Source organism: Lucilia sericata, unplaced genomic scaffold (assembly GCF_015586225.1).
Source record: "Lucilia sericata isolate MDLA Ls3-8-SP2 unplaced genomic scaffold, ASM1558622v1 Contig000511F_arrow, whole genome shotgun sequence".
NCBI lineage: Eukaryota > Metazoa > Arthropoda > Insecta > Diptera > Calliphoridae > Lucilia > Lucilia sericata.
Genome location: NW_023994524.1, coordinates 223,064 through 239,793, shown reverse-complemented (window position 1 = coordinate 239,793; position 16,730 = coordinate 223,064). Strand labels below are relative to the sequence as shown.

The following is a 16,730-nucleotide window of genomic DNA, read 5'->3' as shown; positions in this document are numbered from 1 at the left end:
TAACACTCTTACTTGTTTTTTATCTACAATTGACCCTAAATAAAGCACCCTTAATATTCGACCAGACTGTTTTATATAGTTCGTAATCGTAATAACATTGATTTCAATGCTTGCAATTTCCCGCAAAAATTTACACCATTTTCACACTACTACATTTAGATTTCTTATCATATTTTTGCAAAAATTTAGTTCAATGTTGAAATTTGTTTATAAATTTCAATAATTTTATAGTAAGAAAATCAGTATCAATCTAAACTTAAACTTGATTAGAACTGCAAATTAAAAGACAAGTGCTAGCGAAAAGGAAAAAATTTAATTAATTTATTACAAGTTCAAAAAAAAAAAAAAAAAAAAAATTATAAATAAAATAAATTACTTCTACACATAAGAGACGTCACATATTTTCAAAGTAATTTGCTATAAAAAGTTATTAAAAAAAATTTATGTAAAATTGAAATCGTTGAAAAAAAAAAACGTGAAGTTTAACAAAAATAACATTGATGCATTATCAATAATTGTATAATGATTAAATATTGAAATAAGTTAAAAAGAGAAAAATGTTGCGCATTGTTTTGTTAATAAAAGATTTGTTATAAAAAACATAAGGAAAATTGATTCCAAATTTAGGGAAAAAACTCGACTTATTATTTTATTTATAGAAAACTTAAGGCACCAATTCAGTGTTGAATTTTGGATTAAATCTTGACGAAATTTGGATTGGGGATCAAGTGTCAAGTGATTAGCATACAAATGACAAATATGTAGTTCTGAAAAGAATATCGGTGAGGATCCATGATTCTGATAATAACAACATATTAAAACCCAATAATTTGGAAGGAGGAAAGTCATAATATAGTTAAACTACTTTTAACTCAAAAAGCGGCTTTCTGCAGCACAGAAGAGGAAGCTGAAGAAGATTCTTCTGGAAATCATAGTGATTTCTGAATCAAAGGCGATCATCTCTCGAGGAACTGAATACTGAAAACAAATCTAAAAGAAAAAGTGTTCCGTGGATTTCGAAAACAAACACGTCGGCGAAAACCAATTTAGAAGTTAAGAGAGTCTCAAAAGTAACGTAGAAAAGTGACAAAACGGCTATCGTATTCTCTCTCAATATCTGAATCAAATAGGATCAAGTAAAGGAAAAGTGCTCTACATTTCACTCAAAGGAAACCCAAACCAGATTAGCGGATGACTAGTCATACCTCACTCAAAGGATACTCAAATCAGAATCCTGCAAGTTAAAGTCAAGAAAAGAATTTCAAACAAGAACCCTGTGGATTTCGAAATCAATCTAAAAGGTATGAGTTTCTCAAAAGAAACATCGAAAAGAGACCAAAAAACGGCTTTGTGGATGCTATCGTATTCTCCCTCAATATCTGAATCAAATAGGATCACTTAAAGGAAAAGTGTTCTCCATCATCTAATATACAGACGAAGCCAAGTAATACCTCACTCAAAGAAAACCCAAACCAGAATAGTGGAAGACTAGCCATACCTCACTCATAGGATACTCAAACCAGAATCCTGTGGGGTAATCTTAGGACGCTCTGAAGTGTATAATAGAATCTCTCTCAGTATCTGAATCAAATATAATCGGATCTTCTGAAGAGCTAAAGACTGAAAACCAACCTAAAAAGAAAAGTGTTCTACATCTTCTAATATACAAACGAAGCTAAGCCATGCCTCACTCAAAGGAAACCCAAACCAGAGCTCTGTGGGTAAGGGTAACAAAGCCAAGGACTATATTTCGAAAACGAACAAGTCGACGAATTCAATCAATCTAGAAGTTAGGAGTGTCTCAAAAGAAGCCCCTAAAAGCAAGGTGTAGGAATCGAGATAGTGAAAAGGAAAAACTTCGCTATCGTACGCCAAAACAGAAGAAACCAAGACGATCTACGCTATGCCGGTAATCTAACAGGCCAAATTAAAATACACCAGCACGGTAAGATAGAAGACCTGGTCAACAGTAAGACCACGTAAACCCTTCTAAGGACAAACAACCAATGAAGAGCGTGAGCGAGTTCAATATGGGCGTGATGTTGATAAGATCGACATCTTACCAATGTGCTGGCATCCTGAAGAACTTCGTAGAGAGTACCCCTCCTTTCTGTGACGGCACTAAGCTGGGACTGGTGTAGAAGAGGGATTTGGTGATCTCACAGTCCAATGTCTACATAAAATTGGAAGTTAATGAAAGCCAAAAATTCGGAACTGGATGTGGTGAAATGAGATGTCTTACGCAGGAAAGATAAATCTGAAGCCACTCTTTATGTAAATGGTATAGGTCAGAACTAAGAACAAAGGTATGGCTTATTTCGCCTCTAAAGTTGTCATTTCCAAAATAAGGAAAGGTGCCGATTGAAAGAACACAGTAAGGTAGATTTGGTCTGCAATAAGAACATGCAATTGCTACTAAGAGCAAACAACCAATCTCGCCAATGTGCTGTCATCCTAAAAAACTTGATGGAAAGTATTCCTTTTCCTTTGGTCCACAAGGGATGGGGCCACAAATTGGCTGATAAGCGCATATTGGACATTTTTCGAAGCCAAAATGCTGAACTGGGCGATATGAATTAAGATATCTTTCACAAGAAAGAGAAAACGGTATTCTTGTAATAGGTATGTATTAGAACTCTAAGGCTAGTTTTGCCAAGAACAAAGTTAGGACTTATTTAGCCTCTAAAGCAATCATCTTTAGAATTGGGAAAGTGCCGATTGGCAGAGCACAGTAAGGTACTTAGAAGATTTGGTCTACAATAAGACCATGCAATCGCTTCTATGGACTAACAACCAATCAAAATGTGCTGCCATTCTTAAGAATTAGGTGAAAAATATCATTTCTCCCGGAGAAGAGGGATCTTTCGTTGATGTCAAAGTTCATAAAAGGAAGGGGCAGGGAATAGGCCTCTTTTCTTGAAACCCAAAATGTCGAACTATTCGTGGAGAAATGGGATGTCTGTCAAAGAAAGACGAACCTAAGAGCAGTCCTTATGTAATAGCTATGGATTAGAACTCCAAGGCTAGTGTTGCCAAGAACATAGGTAGGACGTTTTTCGCCTCTTCAGCTGTTATCTTTAAAATTGAGAGAACTGTTACAACAAGCCCGGACAGGAACTTCGACGTTGTCCATAGAATCATTAGACACGATAAGTAATGTTGAGTAGTCAAAGTTTATGGAGTAGTCCATTACTAGTCTATAGACTTATCCATGAAAAAGTCAATAGACTAGTCAATTCTATACTCTATTGACGTGTCTATGGACTATTCTATTGATTTGTCTATGATCTATGAATTAGTTTATGAACTAGTCTAAGAACTGATCCCTAAACTTGACTATAGATTAGTAATTCTCGATTCTGTGGACTTGTCTATGGATAAATTTAAAAAGTAGTGTATAGAGTAGTCTATGGACTACTTTATGGTATAGTCTATGAACAAGTCCATATAGCAGTCAATTCTGTACTCTATGGACTAGTCTATTGACCATCCCAGACCATTATGAAGAAGTCCATAAAACGTTTTGTGTGCGAAAGGGTTAACTAAGGATAGTTTAGTAAAGGTAGCCTATAGAGTAGTCTATAAATTAGTGACTAGTATTCTATGATCTAAACTATGTACTAGTATATGAATTAGTCCATGAATTAATCAATTCTCTACTCTATTGACTTGAAGTAGTTTATGGGTTAGTCTAGTGACTAGTTTTTTTTTTTTTTTTGTATAGATCAGTATGTACCAGTATATAATCTAGTCTACGAATTAGTTCATGAACTAAAGTAAGAAAAGCTTAATCAACTAATCTATTAACTTGTCCACCGATAAGTCATTTATCTACTCTATTGCCTGGTCAACAGTAGTCTATGGCGTAGTCTAAGAATTAGTCTTATTAATGGACTTATTAATGCCCTTATTAAGGGACCAGCTTATGGAGTAATCTATTAAATAGTCTATTAATCAATTTTGGGACTATTGACTAGATTATCGAAAAGTTAAATTTCAAGTCTATGGACTAGTCATATATATATATTATAACTCCTCTGCCAGATTTCTGATATAAAAATGTTCTAAATTTCCTGCTCGCAGTACTTTAACATTTTGCCTCCACTGTCTTTTAAAAGCATAGCATGAAAACTTTTTACTGTTAGCAAAAGCTTTCTTTTTAAAAACTTTCACAATTAAAACAAATATAAAGCTTTATTTGTTTACAGTGGTTCAAATTGTAATAAATATAAACAAAAAACATAAAATGTTAAAAACCTAAAGTGCAATAACCTTAAAAAAATAAATAAAAAAACTAAATTAAACAGTTAAATTTTTTGAGGGGAATTTTATTAACAGAACAATGCGCTAAAAATTGGGCTAATAATGGCACACAGCAAACAAATATTTAATTACGTTTCAAGGTTTAACAAAAAACAATTTTGAACTCATTTTAAACCAAAAAATATACATATTTGATTTAAACAAAAAAAGTAAATAATAAAGTAAATAAAATTATCTGATTTTTAAACAATTAAAATTTTTTGCTAGAGGTTTTATTAAAAATATAAAATATTTAAAAATAATAGAACTTTTTTAAATCAGCAGTATTAACTCAAGAGAGTTCTTTGAGACAACATTTCACAATGAAATGGCGGGAGGGTAAGTTCAAGATATCGTACGAAAGTAAACGATTTAATTGTTCTATTTATAGTTCTTTATATACAGCTTTTAGTCTTAATTTTGGAAAACTTTCAATTGGTGCAGCTATATGTACTTAAGGGGTTTGCTACTAATATTCAATCGGCCGGCGAACGACTTGATTATGTGGATAATTTGCTGCAGCAATTATTTAACGAAGTGACTAGCAAAAAATTGGAATTAGAAGATTCTGAAATATGGCCCAAGGATTATGTTGACGAGTTTCTGAAACATGGTCAAATGTCATTTGATTATATAGTAGTGGGTGCTGGTACCGCTGGGTCTGTGGTGGCCAGTCGTTTAAGTGAAGATCCTCATGTTAAAGTTTTAGTTTTAGAGGCTGGTGGTGATCCGCCCATATTGTCGGAGGTATGTTTGGGGTTTTGAGAAATCTATATAAAAAATTATATATTTTCTAAATATTTTTTTGTTTTAGATTCATACTTTGTCCTTGCAGCTGCTTAATACCTCTTATAGTTGGAACGATTATGCTGAACCCAATCCCTCTTGTTGCCAGGCAATGAAAGGGGGACGCTGCTATTGGCCTCGCGGTAAAATGATAGGAGGTACTGGAGGCATAAATGGCAATATATTTCTAACGGGACATGCCGATGATTTTGACGAATGGCAACAGCAAGGCAATGCTGGTTGGTCTTGGAATGATGTATATCCGTTCTATGAAAAAGCCACCCATGAACTAGATAATAAAACCTGGCCCTTGGGTTCTTTAACTTTAAACTATTTCCAACGTTTGGATGACTATCATGTGCTAAAAGATCTAATGGTAAATGCCACCCATGAAGTGGAAAGATTATTAAAAATCAAAAGTCCCGGTTATATGGAAAACATACTGGCAACCATAGATCGAGGGAAAAGAATGAGTACGGGTAAAACGTATTTGGCTAGAGTGGCCCATAAACGTCATAATTTACATGTCATTAAACACAGTGTGGCCACAAAAATTCTCTTTCATAATGGCAATAAAGCTACAGGAGTAGAATTTCTATTAAATGGAACTACAATCTTAAGAGCTCGAGCCCGCCGAGAGCTCATAATAAGTGCTGGTACCTTTAACTCACCTAAACTCTTAATGTTATCGGGTGTAGGACCGCCAGAACATTTAAAAAGTCTAAATATACCCGTGGTAAAAAGTTTACAAGTGGGTGAAAATTTACAAGATCATGGCATGATGCCTTTAGTATTAAAACTTACTAAGAATATACCTCCAGCAACAGATGACTCTAGTCCTCTTTCAATATTCGATTATTTAATAAATCAAAAGGGTCCCTTGGCAAGCAGTTCCACTTTAGTGGGTTTTATTAATACTTTACAACAAAAACAAGCCAATAAATCGGATATAATGCTAGTGTCACACTTTAGTAAACCCACCAAAGGTTCCAATGTTTTTGAGTTCTTACAATTTAAGCGTGATATAGTTAAAAAGTTCTTAAATAAAGTGGAAAATCATACGATATTGGAAATACAGGGTTTGATTATAAAATCCCAGTCCAGGGGGTTTGTTAAGCTGAAAACTAAAGATCCTCTACAAGGTCCCTTAATACACAATAATTATGCCTTAGCGGAAGAAGATCGTCAGACCCTTTTACGCTTCATACGTTTCATACAAAATCTTGTTAAAACAACAGCTTTCCAATATTATGGTTTGGAATTGATTACCATACCTCTAGAAGAGTGTGATCGTTTAACGTATGATTCCAATGATTATTGGCTTTGTTATATCAAATATTTCTATATAAGTGCTTGGCATGCAGTGGGCACTTGTCGCATGGGTCCGTCTACGGATAGCTCAGCAGTAGTGGATCAACGTTTGAGAGTTCATGGTATCAGAGGTTTGCGTGTGATAGATGCCAGTATTATGCCAAATATAACTAGTGGCAATACTAATGGTCCCACCATTATGATTGCCGAACGAGCGGCCCAATTAATTAAAGATGATTGGTTTAATAATATATCGTAGTGAAGATAGAAGTATTTAGACAAATTTTAAATGTAATTTAATTTTTAAGTACCTATAGGGTTAAATAAGTACAATATATAGAAATGTAAATAAATTTTAATTAAGATTTTGGAGTGTTAGGTACTTTATTTTGCTGATATCTGGGTGAGTACTTGTTTTATCAAGAATTTCGTAAAATTATCGGGGAAAAATGACAGAAAACTATTTATATTTTTCATAAGAAGTCTGTAGTGTTGTTGTAAAAACTATACAGTAATATAACCAGAATGTTCAGGCCTAAGGGGACCCTAGGCAAAAGCTGGATATTTCTTAGGAACAGTACGACCTTCTGGCCCCGCATAGGCCAGAAGGCATTAAGCCTGTTGTTACATACTGATCTGAGTTGTATCAGAGCTAATCTGGTTTTCCTCGGCAATATTTCCAAATAGTCGGTGGACGACCTACTACTAGTAGTCATATACATATGTATATATGACTGTCGTTCATTGAGATACAAAAGAGGAATGAGGGAAAGAAATCTTTAATATCTAAACGGTTAGACCGATTTGAACGGTATTTTACATTTGTAAAAGGGAAGTGGTTCCGAAGAAATACAATAATTTTTAAAATTTTAAATAGACGGGATGTCCTACTTTGGGAACCTCTGGCCACGCCCCAGGTAGGCCCATTAGGTCCAAATTCAAAACATTAATTTAACAGCACTTCCTCTTTGTACATGGACTAACTATTTAGTAGCCACAGAGTGAGTTCCTCAAAGCTGCCGTATACGTGGAGGAAAGTCCTTCCTGACATGCTTCGGGGAGCATTTAAATAGTAATGATAAGGGGAACTTTTTAGTCAATATGACGTTAAGTTCCTTGATTGTGAAAACCTTCATTTTCTTGTGAAGGTGATATTCTGAAATAAATTGCCAGCAGCCCGTTTCAGTCCTTAACTATTCACCAGATCATACAGTTTATCTTTGTTGTGGCCCCTCACATCACATTCACTCTCAGTTGTGCCAGAACTATTCTGGATGTGGTCATATCACTATGTAGAGTCGTCCGCAAAAGATATCATATCCATTCCATATAGAGGCGCGGGAGCAACTTTCAGGATTCGACCAGATTAGGATTAATTTTACTTTATCCGAAAACTTGATTTGTTGTTGTCGCGAAACTCTCTGCCCGTTTTTGGTTAATTTAAGCGTTACGCCCACTATATTTAAGACTCGTAAGAAACTTACTTACATATGTCAAATTTCTTCTCTACATTCGTGCTTTTAAGCCAGTAACGAGCGTTAAAGTAATTATATGGAGGGGAGCTTATATGGGGTAGGGTCAATTATTGACCGATCCACATGAAATTTGGTAGATAGATTTTGATTCGCATGAAACTTACGTGTATCCAATTTCATCGCTATATTCTTATTTCGAAGCCAGTAATGAGTGTTAAAATAATTTTTTGAAGGGGACCTTATATCGGGATAGACAGATTTTGGTCTTATGGAACTTATGTATGTCGAATTTCATCGCTATACTCGTATTTTTAAGTCAGTAATGAGCGTTAAAGTAATTTTTTTGAAGGGGACCTTATATCGGGGGTAAGGTCAATTATGGACCGATCCACATAAAATTTGATAGACAGATTTTGGTCTTATGGAACTTGTGTATGTCGAATTTCATCGCTATACTCGTATTTTTAAGCCAGTAATGAGCGTTAAAGTAATTTTTTGAAGGGGACCTTATATGAAGGATAGGGTCAATTATGGACCGATCCACATAAAATTTGGTGGAGAGGGTTTGGCTTCTAAGATACTTACTTATGACAAATTTCATTACTATACTCGTTTTTGTAAGCCAGTAATGAGCATTAAAGTCATTTTCTGAAGGGGACCTTATAAGGGGTGTAGGGTCAATTATTGACCGATACATATAAAATTTGGTAGAGAGATTTTGACTCGCATGAAACTTATGTGTGTCGAATTTCAGCGCAATATTCTTATTTTTAAGTCAGTAATGAGCGTTATAGTGATTTTCCGAAGAGGACCTTATATTATGGACCGATCCTCATAAAATTTGGTAGGGCGATTTTGACTCATATGAAACTAATTTATGTCGAATTTTATTTTTATACTCGTACTTTTAAAACAGATATGTATGGGTGTCAATACCAAACAAACCTTATCTATGGAAAATATTTGTGGAAAATTTCCACCCTCTAGCTCATTCCGTTCGGACTCCATCGTGCTTTCAACAGACGGACGGTCATGGCTAGATCGTCTTAGAATTAATTAAGGACCCAGAATATATACATATACTTTTGTGGGTCTATGACCATTATTTTGATGTGTTACAAACGGAATGAAAAATCAATATACCCCCCCTCCCATTTTTTTAATGGTGGGTATAAAAATATTCCAAAATAACTATTTTTATTTGTAGTAAGTGCCACGCCCACCATTCAGATCCCGCCCATTTTTATATAAATTACTTCAAATGAAATTACTCGTGTACAATTTTGGGACACAATTTTTTCTAGATATTAATTAAAGCAATAATAAAGCCACGCCCACTTTATGAAACCGCCCATTTTAGTTCTAGATACTTTAATAACATAATAATAACAATAATTGGTATGAAAATTTCAGAAAGATGGGTTTAGCATTTTTGCGTATTTCCTCACTGTAAATTGTTTTCTGGTTTAAACATTTGTTAGTCACTGTTATCTAACATTAAAAGTAAAGATTGCTGTTCTTATTTTAATGACAATGTCTGTTCTTATATCAAAATACTGAAAAGCTTTTTATAGCTTTTTCTCATATTGACTTACTATTGCTGTTACTATTGCTATACTTATTTCTGTGCAATCTTCTGTTATTATAACTGTTTGGAGAAAAGCTTTTAATAGTTTTTTTAACATTAAACGGTTGAAAAGCTTAACTTAAAACTTTGAAATTAAAGTAAAAGTTTTAGCTTAATGTTAATTTGAAAACTATTAGAAAGTGTTAATACCCTAAAATGGGCATACACTTAATTTAAAACGTTTTGTTGAAAAATGTTTATAAAAAATTTTTAAATAATTTATTAATTAAGCAATTTATTTAATAGTTTAAAGGCAGATTTAGTAAATTAGATTAAAAAATTTGATTGGTATTAACAATATAAAAGATAAAAGTGATTAGACACCAATGTTTAGTAAAGAGTTGGAAACGTTAAAAGTCGGAGGAGGAATTTGATGAATTTTTTTGTAGAGAAAAAATCAAAATTGGATTTCAAGATATAAAATATAGAAAAAAGCTTTAGTAATGAAAAGGGGTAAGTGGTTTTGAAAAAGTCATATTAAAGGTCCCCAACTATTCCTAACGGTTTTAAATTTTAGAGGTTCTTTTGGCGGTTATTATAACCTTAGTCCTCCTAGTCAACGTCAGTGGTAATGAGGCTGAGGATAGACTGAATATTTTAAATGAATTGTTCAGAAATGTCTACAATAACATAACAGAACCCAAGGTACCTTTCGACAATCAAAATATATGGCCTAAAGCTAATGCAGGTCACCTTTCTAGTTATGATTATATAGTCATAGGTGCTGGTACTGCTGGATCCATTGTTGCCAGTCGTTTAAGTGAAAATCGTCTGAATACAGTTTTAGTTATAGAAGCAGGAGGTGATCCTCCTTTAATATCTGAAGTAAGTGAGATTAAAAGCTTAAAAAAACATGATTTATTCTGTTTGTATTTCAGATCTCCTCTCTATCCCTTTTGCTAGCTAATACCTCTTACACCTGGAATGATTATACCGAACCGAATCCTAACTGCTGTCAGGGTATGAAAAATGAACGCTGTTATTGGCCGCGTGGTAAAATGTTGGGTGGTACGGGTGGCATTAATGGCAATGTTTTTCTAGAGGGTAGACCTGAAGACTATAATGAATGGCAGCAGCAGGGCAATAAAGAATGGGCGTGGGAGAAGGTTCAAAAGTATTTTACAAAAGCCAAAACAGATGTCCGCCTTGAAAATCCTTCTAAGGGATCATTAGTTTTAAATAATTTTCAACGTTCGCAAGATTTTCAAATAACAAAGGAGTTATTTTCAAAATCCATAGGAAAATCGGAAATGGGTGTGAATAAGGGCATACTAGACAATCTGGAAGCCACTATTTTTCAAGGTGAACGCATGAGTACGGCTAAAACCTATTTGGCTAGAGTGGCCAAAGAACGTAAACATAATTTGCATATTCTAAAGAATAGTGAGGCCATTAAAATAAATTTTAGAGATAAAACAGCCTTAGGGGTGGAATTTATAACACAAAATCTTGCCCGGCATTATGTCAAGGCCAAAAAAGAAATTATTGTTAGTGCAGGAGCTATAAATTCTCCTAAACTATTAATGTTATCGGGTATAGGACCCTCGGAACTTTTAAATAAGTTAAATATACCCCTGATCAAAAACCTGCCTGTAGGACAGAATTTACAAGATCATGGCATGATGCCTTTGTTATTGAAATTTACCAAAAATATACCCCCGATAAATAATCAGACTTTGGAAAAGTCCCTTAAAGAATTTTTCTTAAAACGTTCTGGACCTTTAGCCAGTAATGCTAATTTGGTGAGTTTTATTAATACTTTAGACTTAGATAGTGATAAAAAACCAGATGTCATGTTGGTAACTGAGATAACCAGATTTACTGAAAGTTCCAATGTTTTTGAATTTTTACAATTTAAAGAGGAAATTTGCCAATTATACTTAAAGCAAGTGGATAACCAATTGGTTTTACAAATATTTGGTCTCTTAGTTAGACCCAAATCCAGGGGCTCCGTTAAATTGAAGTCTTCCAATCCTTTTGAAGGCCCCGCTATAGTAAATAATTATGCTTCGGTTTTAGAAGATCGTTTAGCTTTAGGGCGCTTTGTGCGCTTTATACAATTTCTTATAGAAAGTCCCGAATTCCAGTATTATGGTTTAGAATTGGTAACTATACCTTTAGAGGAATGTGATCTATTTAAAGCAGATTCTGATGAATATTGGAGGTGTTATATTAAGTATTTTTATATTAGTGCCTGGCATGGGGCTGGTAGTTGCCGCATGGGTCCTATTAATGATTCATCTGCAGTAGTAGATGATATGTTAAAGGTTCATGGGGTCCAGGGTTTAAGAGTGATTGATGCCAGCATTATGCCTAATATAACAAGCGCCAATACTAATGGTCCCACTATTATGATAGCAGAGAAGGGGGCTCAACTAGTTTTAGATGATTGGTTCGAAAAGAGAGGGAACTACTTACCCGAGGTTTAGAATTTCCTTGTATTCTTTAGATTTAAGTTAATTTATTACCTAAAAATAAAAGAAATTAAAGAAAAATTGTTAAAAACTGTTAAAAATTTACAAAAATAAAGAAAATGTTTGAAAAAAAAAAAAATAATCGTTAAGACCCAGATAACCATTAAAAACTAAACACTATTTATAACTCTCTGGCACACTCTCTAGCACGCTTTTAAAATAAATATTTACAATTTATTAAAAAAGTTAATTCACACACTTCATGGTTGGAAAATGCTGATGTTGGGCTTCTTAAAAAACGTCAAAAACTTTGTGACCCAAAATATATAGTAAATCCAAATTAGCAAAAAGTAAAAAAAATTGAAAAATCGGCAAAATTTTTAGACAAAACAGAAGTCAGTAAAAAAACTAATTTCCACAGAAAATGTTTTAAACTTATAATATTGAAACACAATTCAGTGTCAAATAAGTTATTAAACGGTAAACAAGCGGGAATTGTAATTAAACGGTAGAAATCAATAAATAAAAGAAATGATACATTTTGAAGGAGCTGTTACCTTATGGCGTTTCCTTTTAACCATAGGGCCTAGTGCCATGGTGTTTTTTATGCTCTTAGAGGGTATACGACAACAACGTCCCGATATTGTGGATGCAGAAAATCGTGTTCAATCCATACATATTATGGATTTACGTGACAGCTACGATTTCATTATAGTGGGCGGTGGTTCAGCCGGTTGTGTTTTAGCTGCCCGTCTCTCGGAAGTTAAACATTGGAATATTTTACTTTTAGAGGCGGGTGGAGATGAACCCACATTTGCCGATGTCCCACAACTTTATCCGATATTTCAACGCAGCCCCTGGGATTGGAAATATAAAACGGAAAAATCTGATCGTTATTGTTTAGCCATGCAGAACCAACAGTGCGGTTGGCCTAGAGCCAAAATGTTAGGTGGTTGCAGTTCTATCAATGCCATGCTGTATATACGTGGTAATCGTAAAGATTATGATCATTGGGCTGAATTGGGTAATGTCGGTTGGAATTATGATAATGTTTTACATTATTTTCGTAAAATGGAAGATAATCGTATAGCGGAATTTCAACATGATCCTTATCATGGTCATGGTGGACCATTAACGGTGGAAAATTATCGTTTTCCTTCGCCTTTGTTGGATATTTTCTTAATGGCGGCCAAACAATTGAATTTGGTAAGTAAGAGTTGCAGTTTTCGTAGTTAATTTTTCTACAAAAAACTATTTTTCTACAAAATGTTCTTGAAAATAGATTTTTATTAAAAACTGCTCGAAGAAGAAGAATTCTATAGAAAAGTGTTTTAAACCGATGTTTTCTATATAAAAATATTTCATGAATATCTTTTTGTGTAGATAATTTATTCGTATAACAGTTCACTATAGAAAACTGCTTCGTGGTAAACTTGTTTTTGTTTTCTATAGAATTTTTTTTCGTGGAACTGTTTTCTATAGAAAACTTCTTCGTGAAACAGTTTTATACAAAAAATTTCTACGTATAACAGTTTTCTATAAAAAAACTTTTTCTTATAATAGTTTTTAAAGCAGTTCTCTAAAGAAATGTTCAGTTTTCTATAGAAAACATTTTTGTGAAAAAGTTATCTATACATTTTTGTGAAAAAGTTTTCTATATAATACTTTTTGGACAGTTTTCTATAGAAAACTTCTTTGTATAACAGTTTTCTATAGAAAACTTCTTTGTAGAACAGTTTTCTATAGAAAATTGCTTCGTGTAATAGTTTCCTATAGAAAATTTCTTCGTGGTACAGTTTTATATAGAAAACTTCTTCATGGAACAGTTTTCTATAGAAAACTTCTTCGTATAATAGTTTTCTATAGAAAAATTCTTTGTATAACAGTTTTTCACAGAAAACTTCTTTGTATAACAGTTATCCACAGAAAACTTCTTTGGATAACAGTTTTCCACAGAAAACTTCTTTGTATAACAGTTTTCCACGGAAGACTTATTTGTATAACAGTTTTCCACAGAAATCTTCTTTGTATAACAGTTTTCTATAGAAATCTTCTTTTTATAACAGTTTTCTATAGAAAACTGGTTTGTACAAAAGTTTTTTAAAGAAAACTTATTTTTATAACAGTTTTATATAAGAAACTTCTTCGCAGAACAGTTTTCTATAGAAATATCTTTGTTAAACAGTTTTCTATAAAAAACATTTTTCTATAAAAAACAGTTTTTTATAGAAAACATTTTTTTATAACAATTGTCAACAGAAAACTTCTTTGTATAACAGCTTTCCACAGAAAACTTCTTTGTATAACAGTTTTCCACAGAAAACTTCTTTGGATACCAGTTTTCTATAAAAAACTTCTTTTTATAACAGTTTTCTATAGAAAACTGGTTTGTACAAATGTTTTTTAAAGAAAACTTCTTTTTATAACAGTTTTATATAAGAAACTTCTTCGTAGAACAGTTTTCTATAGAAATATCTTCGTTAAACAGTTTTCTATAGAAAACTTATTTTTAGAATAGTTTTCTATCGACAACTTCTTTGTAAAAGAGTTTCCCACAGAAAACTTTTTTGTATTACAGTTTTCTATAGAAAACTTTTTCGTGGAACAGTTTTCTATAGAAAACTTCTTTGTTAAACAGTTTTCTGTAGAAAATTTTATAGTATAACAGTTTTCTATAGAAAACTTTTTTATTGTAGAACAGTTTTTTATAAAAAAAACTTCTTCGTGGAATAGTTTTCTATAGAAAACTTCTTCGTGGAACAGTTTTATATAGAAAACTTCTTCGTTAAACAGTTTTCTATAGAAAACTTCTTCGTTAAACAGTTTTCTGTAGAAAATTTTATCGTATACAAGTTTTCTATAGAAAATTTCATCGTGGAACGGTTTTCTTTAGAAACCTTTTTCATAGAAGGGTTTGCAATAGGAAACATCTTCTTCGTATAACAGTTTTCTACAAATAAATTTTGTTTCCCATTCACAGCTGAATCCCTACAAAGATTTTAATGGCCGCTCCCAATACGGTTTTGCTGCTCCCCATGGCACTTTACGTGACGGACTACGTTGCAGTGCCAACAAGGCCTACATTAGGCCCATATGGAAACGACCCAATTTAGATGTATTACTAAAAGCCTTTGTAGAGAAAGTAATCATAGATCCATATAGCAAACAGGCTAAGGGCATAACATTCAATTGGTTGGGTGTTAAGTACAATGTAAAAGCCACACGCGAAGTTATTTTATCTAGTGGAGCCATAGCTAGTCCTCAACTCTTAATGGTATCGGGAGTGGGGCCCCGTAAACAACTACAGCAACATGACATAGAGGTTATACATGAACTGCCCGGTGTGGGTGGTAATCTTCAAGATCATATTTCGGCTACAGGTAGTTTATACACCATAGATAATAGGGTAACTGGAGATCGTTTATCGTTTATAGTGCCCGAAATGTTAAATGCCAAATCAGTGGATTCATTTCTTCATCATGCCGATGGTTTCTTTTACGCCATGCCTGTATCAGAGGTTATGGGATTTTGGAATAGTAAATATCAAGATCCCAGTAAAGACTGGCCAGATGTACAATTTTTCTTGGGCAGTTATGGCTATGGTGCTGATGGTGGTCTTATAGGCAGGCGAGGGGCTGCCATGACCATGATTAACTATGCCCAATCATTTGAACCGATATTATATAAAGATAGTTTTATTATTACCCCCTTATTGATGAGACCAAAAAGTCGTGGTTGGCTGGAAATTACCTCGAAATATAATAGTGAATATCCGAAAATATATCCCAATTATTATGATAAACCTATAGATATGGCGATTATGGTAAGAGTATAATAGAAATATAATATATAATTTGTATTATAAAAGACTAAATTTCATTTATTACAGGTGGATGCCTTAAAATTTTCCCACCAGTTCAGTCAAGCTCCCATCTTGAGACGTTTAAATGCTACTCTCAATATTTATGTTTGGCGTAATTGTCCTCATGTGGAGTATTTAAGTGATGCTTTTTGGGAGTGTATAGCTCGCTTTTATTCTCAGACAATTTTTCATCCGGTAGGCACCTGTAAAATGGGTCCCAACAATGATCCTAATGCTGTGGTAGATCCACGCCTAAGAGTTTATGGCATTAAAGGTTTGAGGGTAATAGATGCCAGTATTATGCCCACCATTACAACGGGTAATACAAATGCACCCACATTAATGATTGCCGAAAAAGCTGCCGATTTGATTAAAGAGGATTATTTTCATTATAGACATTAAAGGGGTATTTTTAAGTTTAAGTCTAATAAAAATATATTTTAGTAAAAAGGGATTTTGAAGAACCAAGATAAATTTTGATCAATCGTTTGAACCGTTACTATATACATAGATATAATTGTTCAAAAGTCTCAAGGGGTTTAGATGAATCTGGGTTCAACGGTTTACTACCAACCTCACATTATCTCATTTAATAGTATAGCCTACTCGTACCACACCATCAAAATCTCTCAATACTCGTTCCATTATTGATTTATCATGAGATATTTTAATTACTTTAACATTTTAAATATATTTAGTGTTGACAGTCAAAATATTTTGTAATAAATTTATTTGTTTCATTTCATTAAATTTATTTTTTACTCTTAAAGTTTCCGCAACTGGTCGTCAAAGTTGTCCAAACAATTTAACCCAAAACGTTATACACTTGCAACAACTATTCGCTTTGATCAAGGTAAAAATGTGATGTAATCATGTGTGTTTAAAAGGGATTTGAAGGCAAATACTCATTATAAAAGGAAACCTAGTCCAAGGCAATTAAGATTAGAAAACTA

General features: G+C 33.3%; 3 protein-coding genes across 6 annotated transcripts; all 3 read left to right on the top strand.

Moving 5' to 3' along the window:
- The first annotated feature begins 270 nt into the window (after positions 1 to 270).
- On the top strand, positions 271 to 6,764 carry LOC119605709 (glucose dehydrogenase [FAD, quinone]-like). 4 transcript variants are annotated; one of them, XM_037958984.1, is made up of 4 exons: positions 271 to 409; positions 4,585 to 4,641; positions 4,694 to 5,049; positions 5,117 to 6,764. In XM_037958984.1, exons 2-4 carry the CDS (start codon positions 4,626 to 4,628, stop codon positions 6,656 to 6,658), a joined length of 1,914 nt encoding a protein of 637 aa, XP_037814912.1. In that variant the 5' UTR covers positions 271 to 409; positions 4,585 to 4,625; the 3' UTR covers positions 6,659 to 6,764. The 4 variants fall into 4 exon arrangements, with proteins under 4 accessions (XP_037814912.1, XP_037814911.1, XP_037814909.1 ...); XM_037958983.1 differs by having other exon boundaries at positions 4,569 to 4,641; XM_037958981.1 differs by having other exon boundaries at positions 4,531 to 4,641.
- A 3,052-nt stretch (positions 6,765 to 9,816) lies between these two features.
- LOC119605706 (glucose dehydrogenase [FAD, quinone]-like) lies at positions 9,817 to 11,930 on the top strand. Its single transcript, XM_037958979.1, has 3 exons — positions 9,817 to 9,954; positions 10,019 to 10,366; positions 10,405 to 11,930. Exons 1-3 carry the CDS (start codon positions 9,945 to 9,947, stop codon positions 11,928 to 11,930), a joined length of 1,884 nt encoding a protein of 627 aa, XP_037814907.1. The 5' UTR covers positions 9,817 to 9,944.
- Positions 11,931 to 12,446: 516 nt separating this feature from the next.
- LOC119605705 (glucose dehydrogenase [FAD, quinone]) lies at positions 12,447 to 16,179 on the top strand. The gene is made up of 3 exons (XM_037958978.1): positions 12,447 to 13,121; positions 14,896 to 15,738; positions 15,805 to 16,179. Exons 1-3 carry the CDS (start codon positions 12,447 to 12,449, stop codon positions 16,177 to 16,179), a joined length of 1,893 nt encoding a protein of 630 aa, XP_037814906.1.
- The last annotated feature ends 551 nt before the right edge of the window (positions 16,180 to 16,730 follow it).

Coding starts and splice junctions, on each gene's coding strand:
- LOC119605709 (XM_037958984.1), top strand. Junction 5,050..5,116: donor ATCCGCCCATATTGTCGGAG/GTATGTTTGGGG, acceptor TTTTTGTTTTAG/ATTCATACTTTGTCCTTGCA.
- LOC119605705 (XM_037958978.1), top strand. CDS start 12,447: ATGATACATTTTGAAGGAGCTGTTACCTTATGGCGTTTCCTTTTAACC. Junction 13,122..14,895: donor CGGCCAAACAATTGAATTTG/GTAAGTAAGAGT, acceptor TCCCATTCACAG/CTGAATCCCTACAAAGATTT. Junction 15,739..15,804: donor CTATAGATATGGCGATTATG/GTAAGAGTATAA, acceptor CATTTATTACAG/GTGGATGCCTTAAAATTTTC.
- LOC119605706 (XM_037958979.1), top strand. Junction 10,367..10,404: donor AAAAAAACATGATTTATTCT/GTTTGTATTTCA, acceptor CCCTTTTGCTAG/CTAATACCTCTTACACCTGG.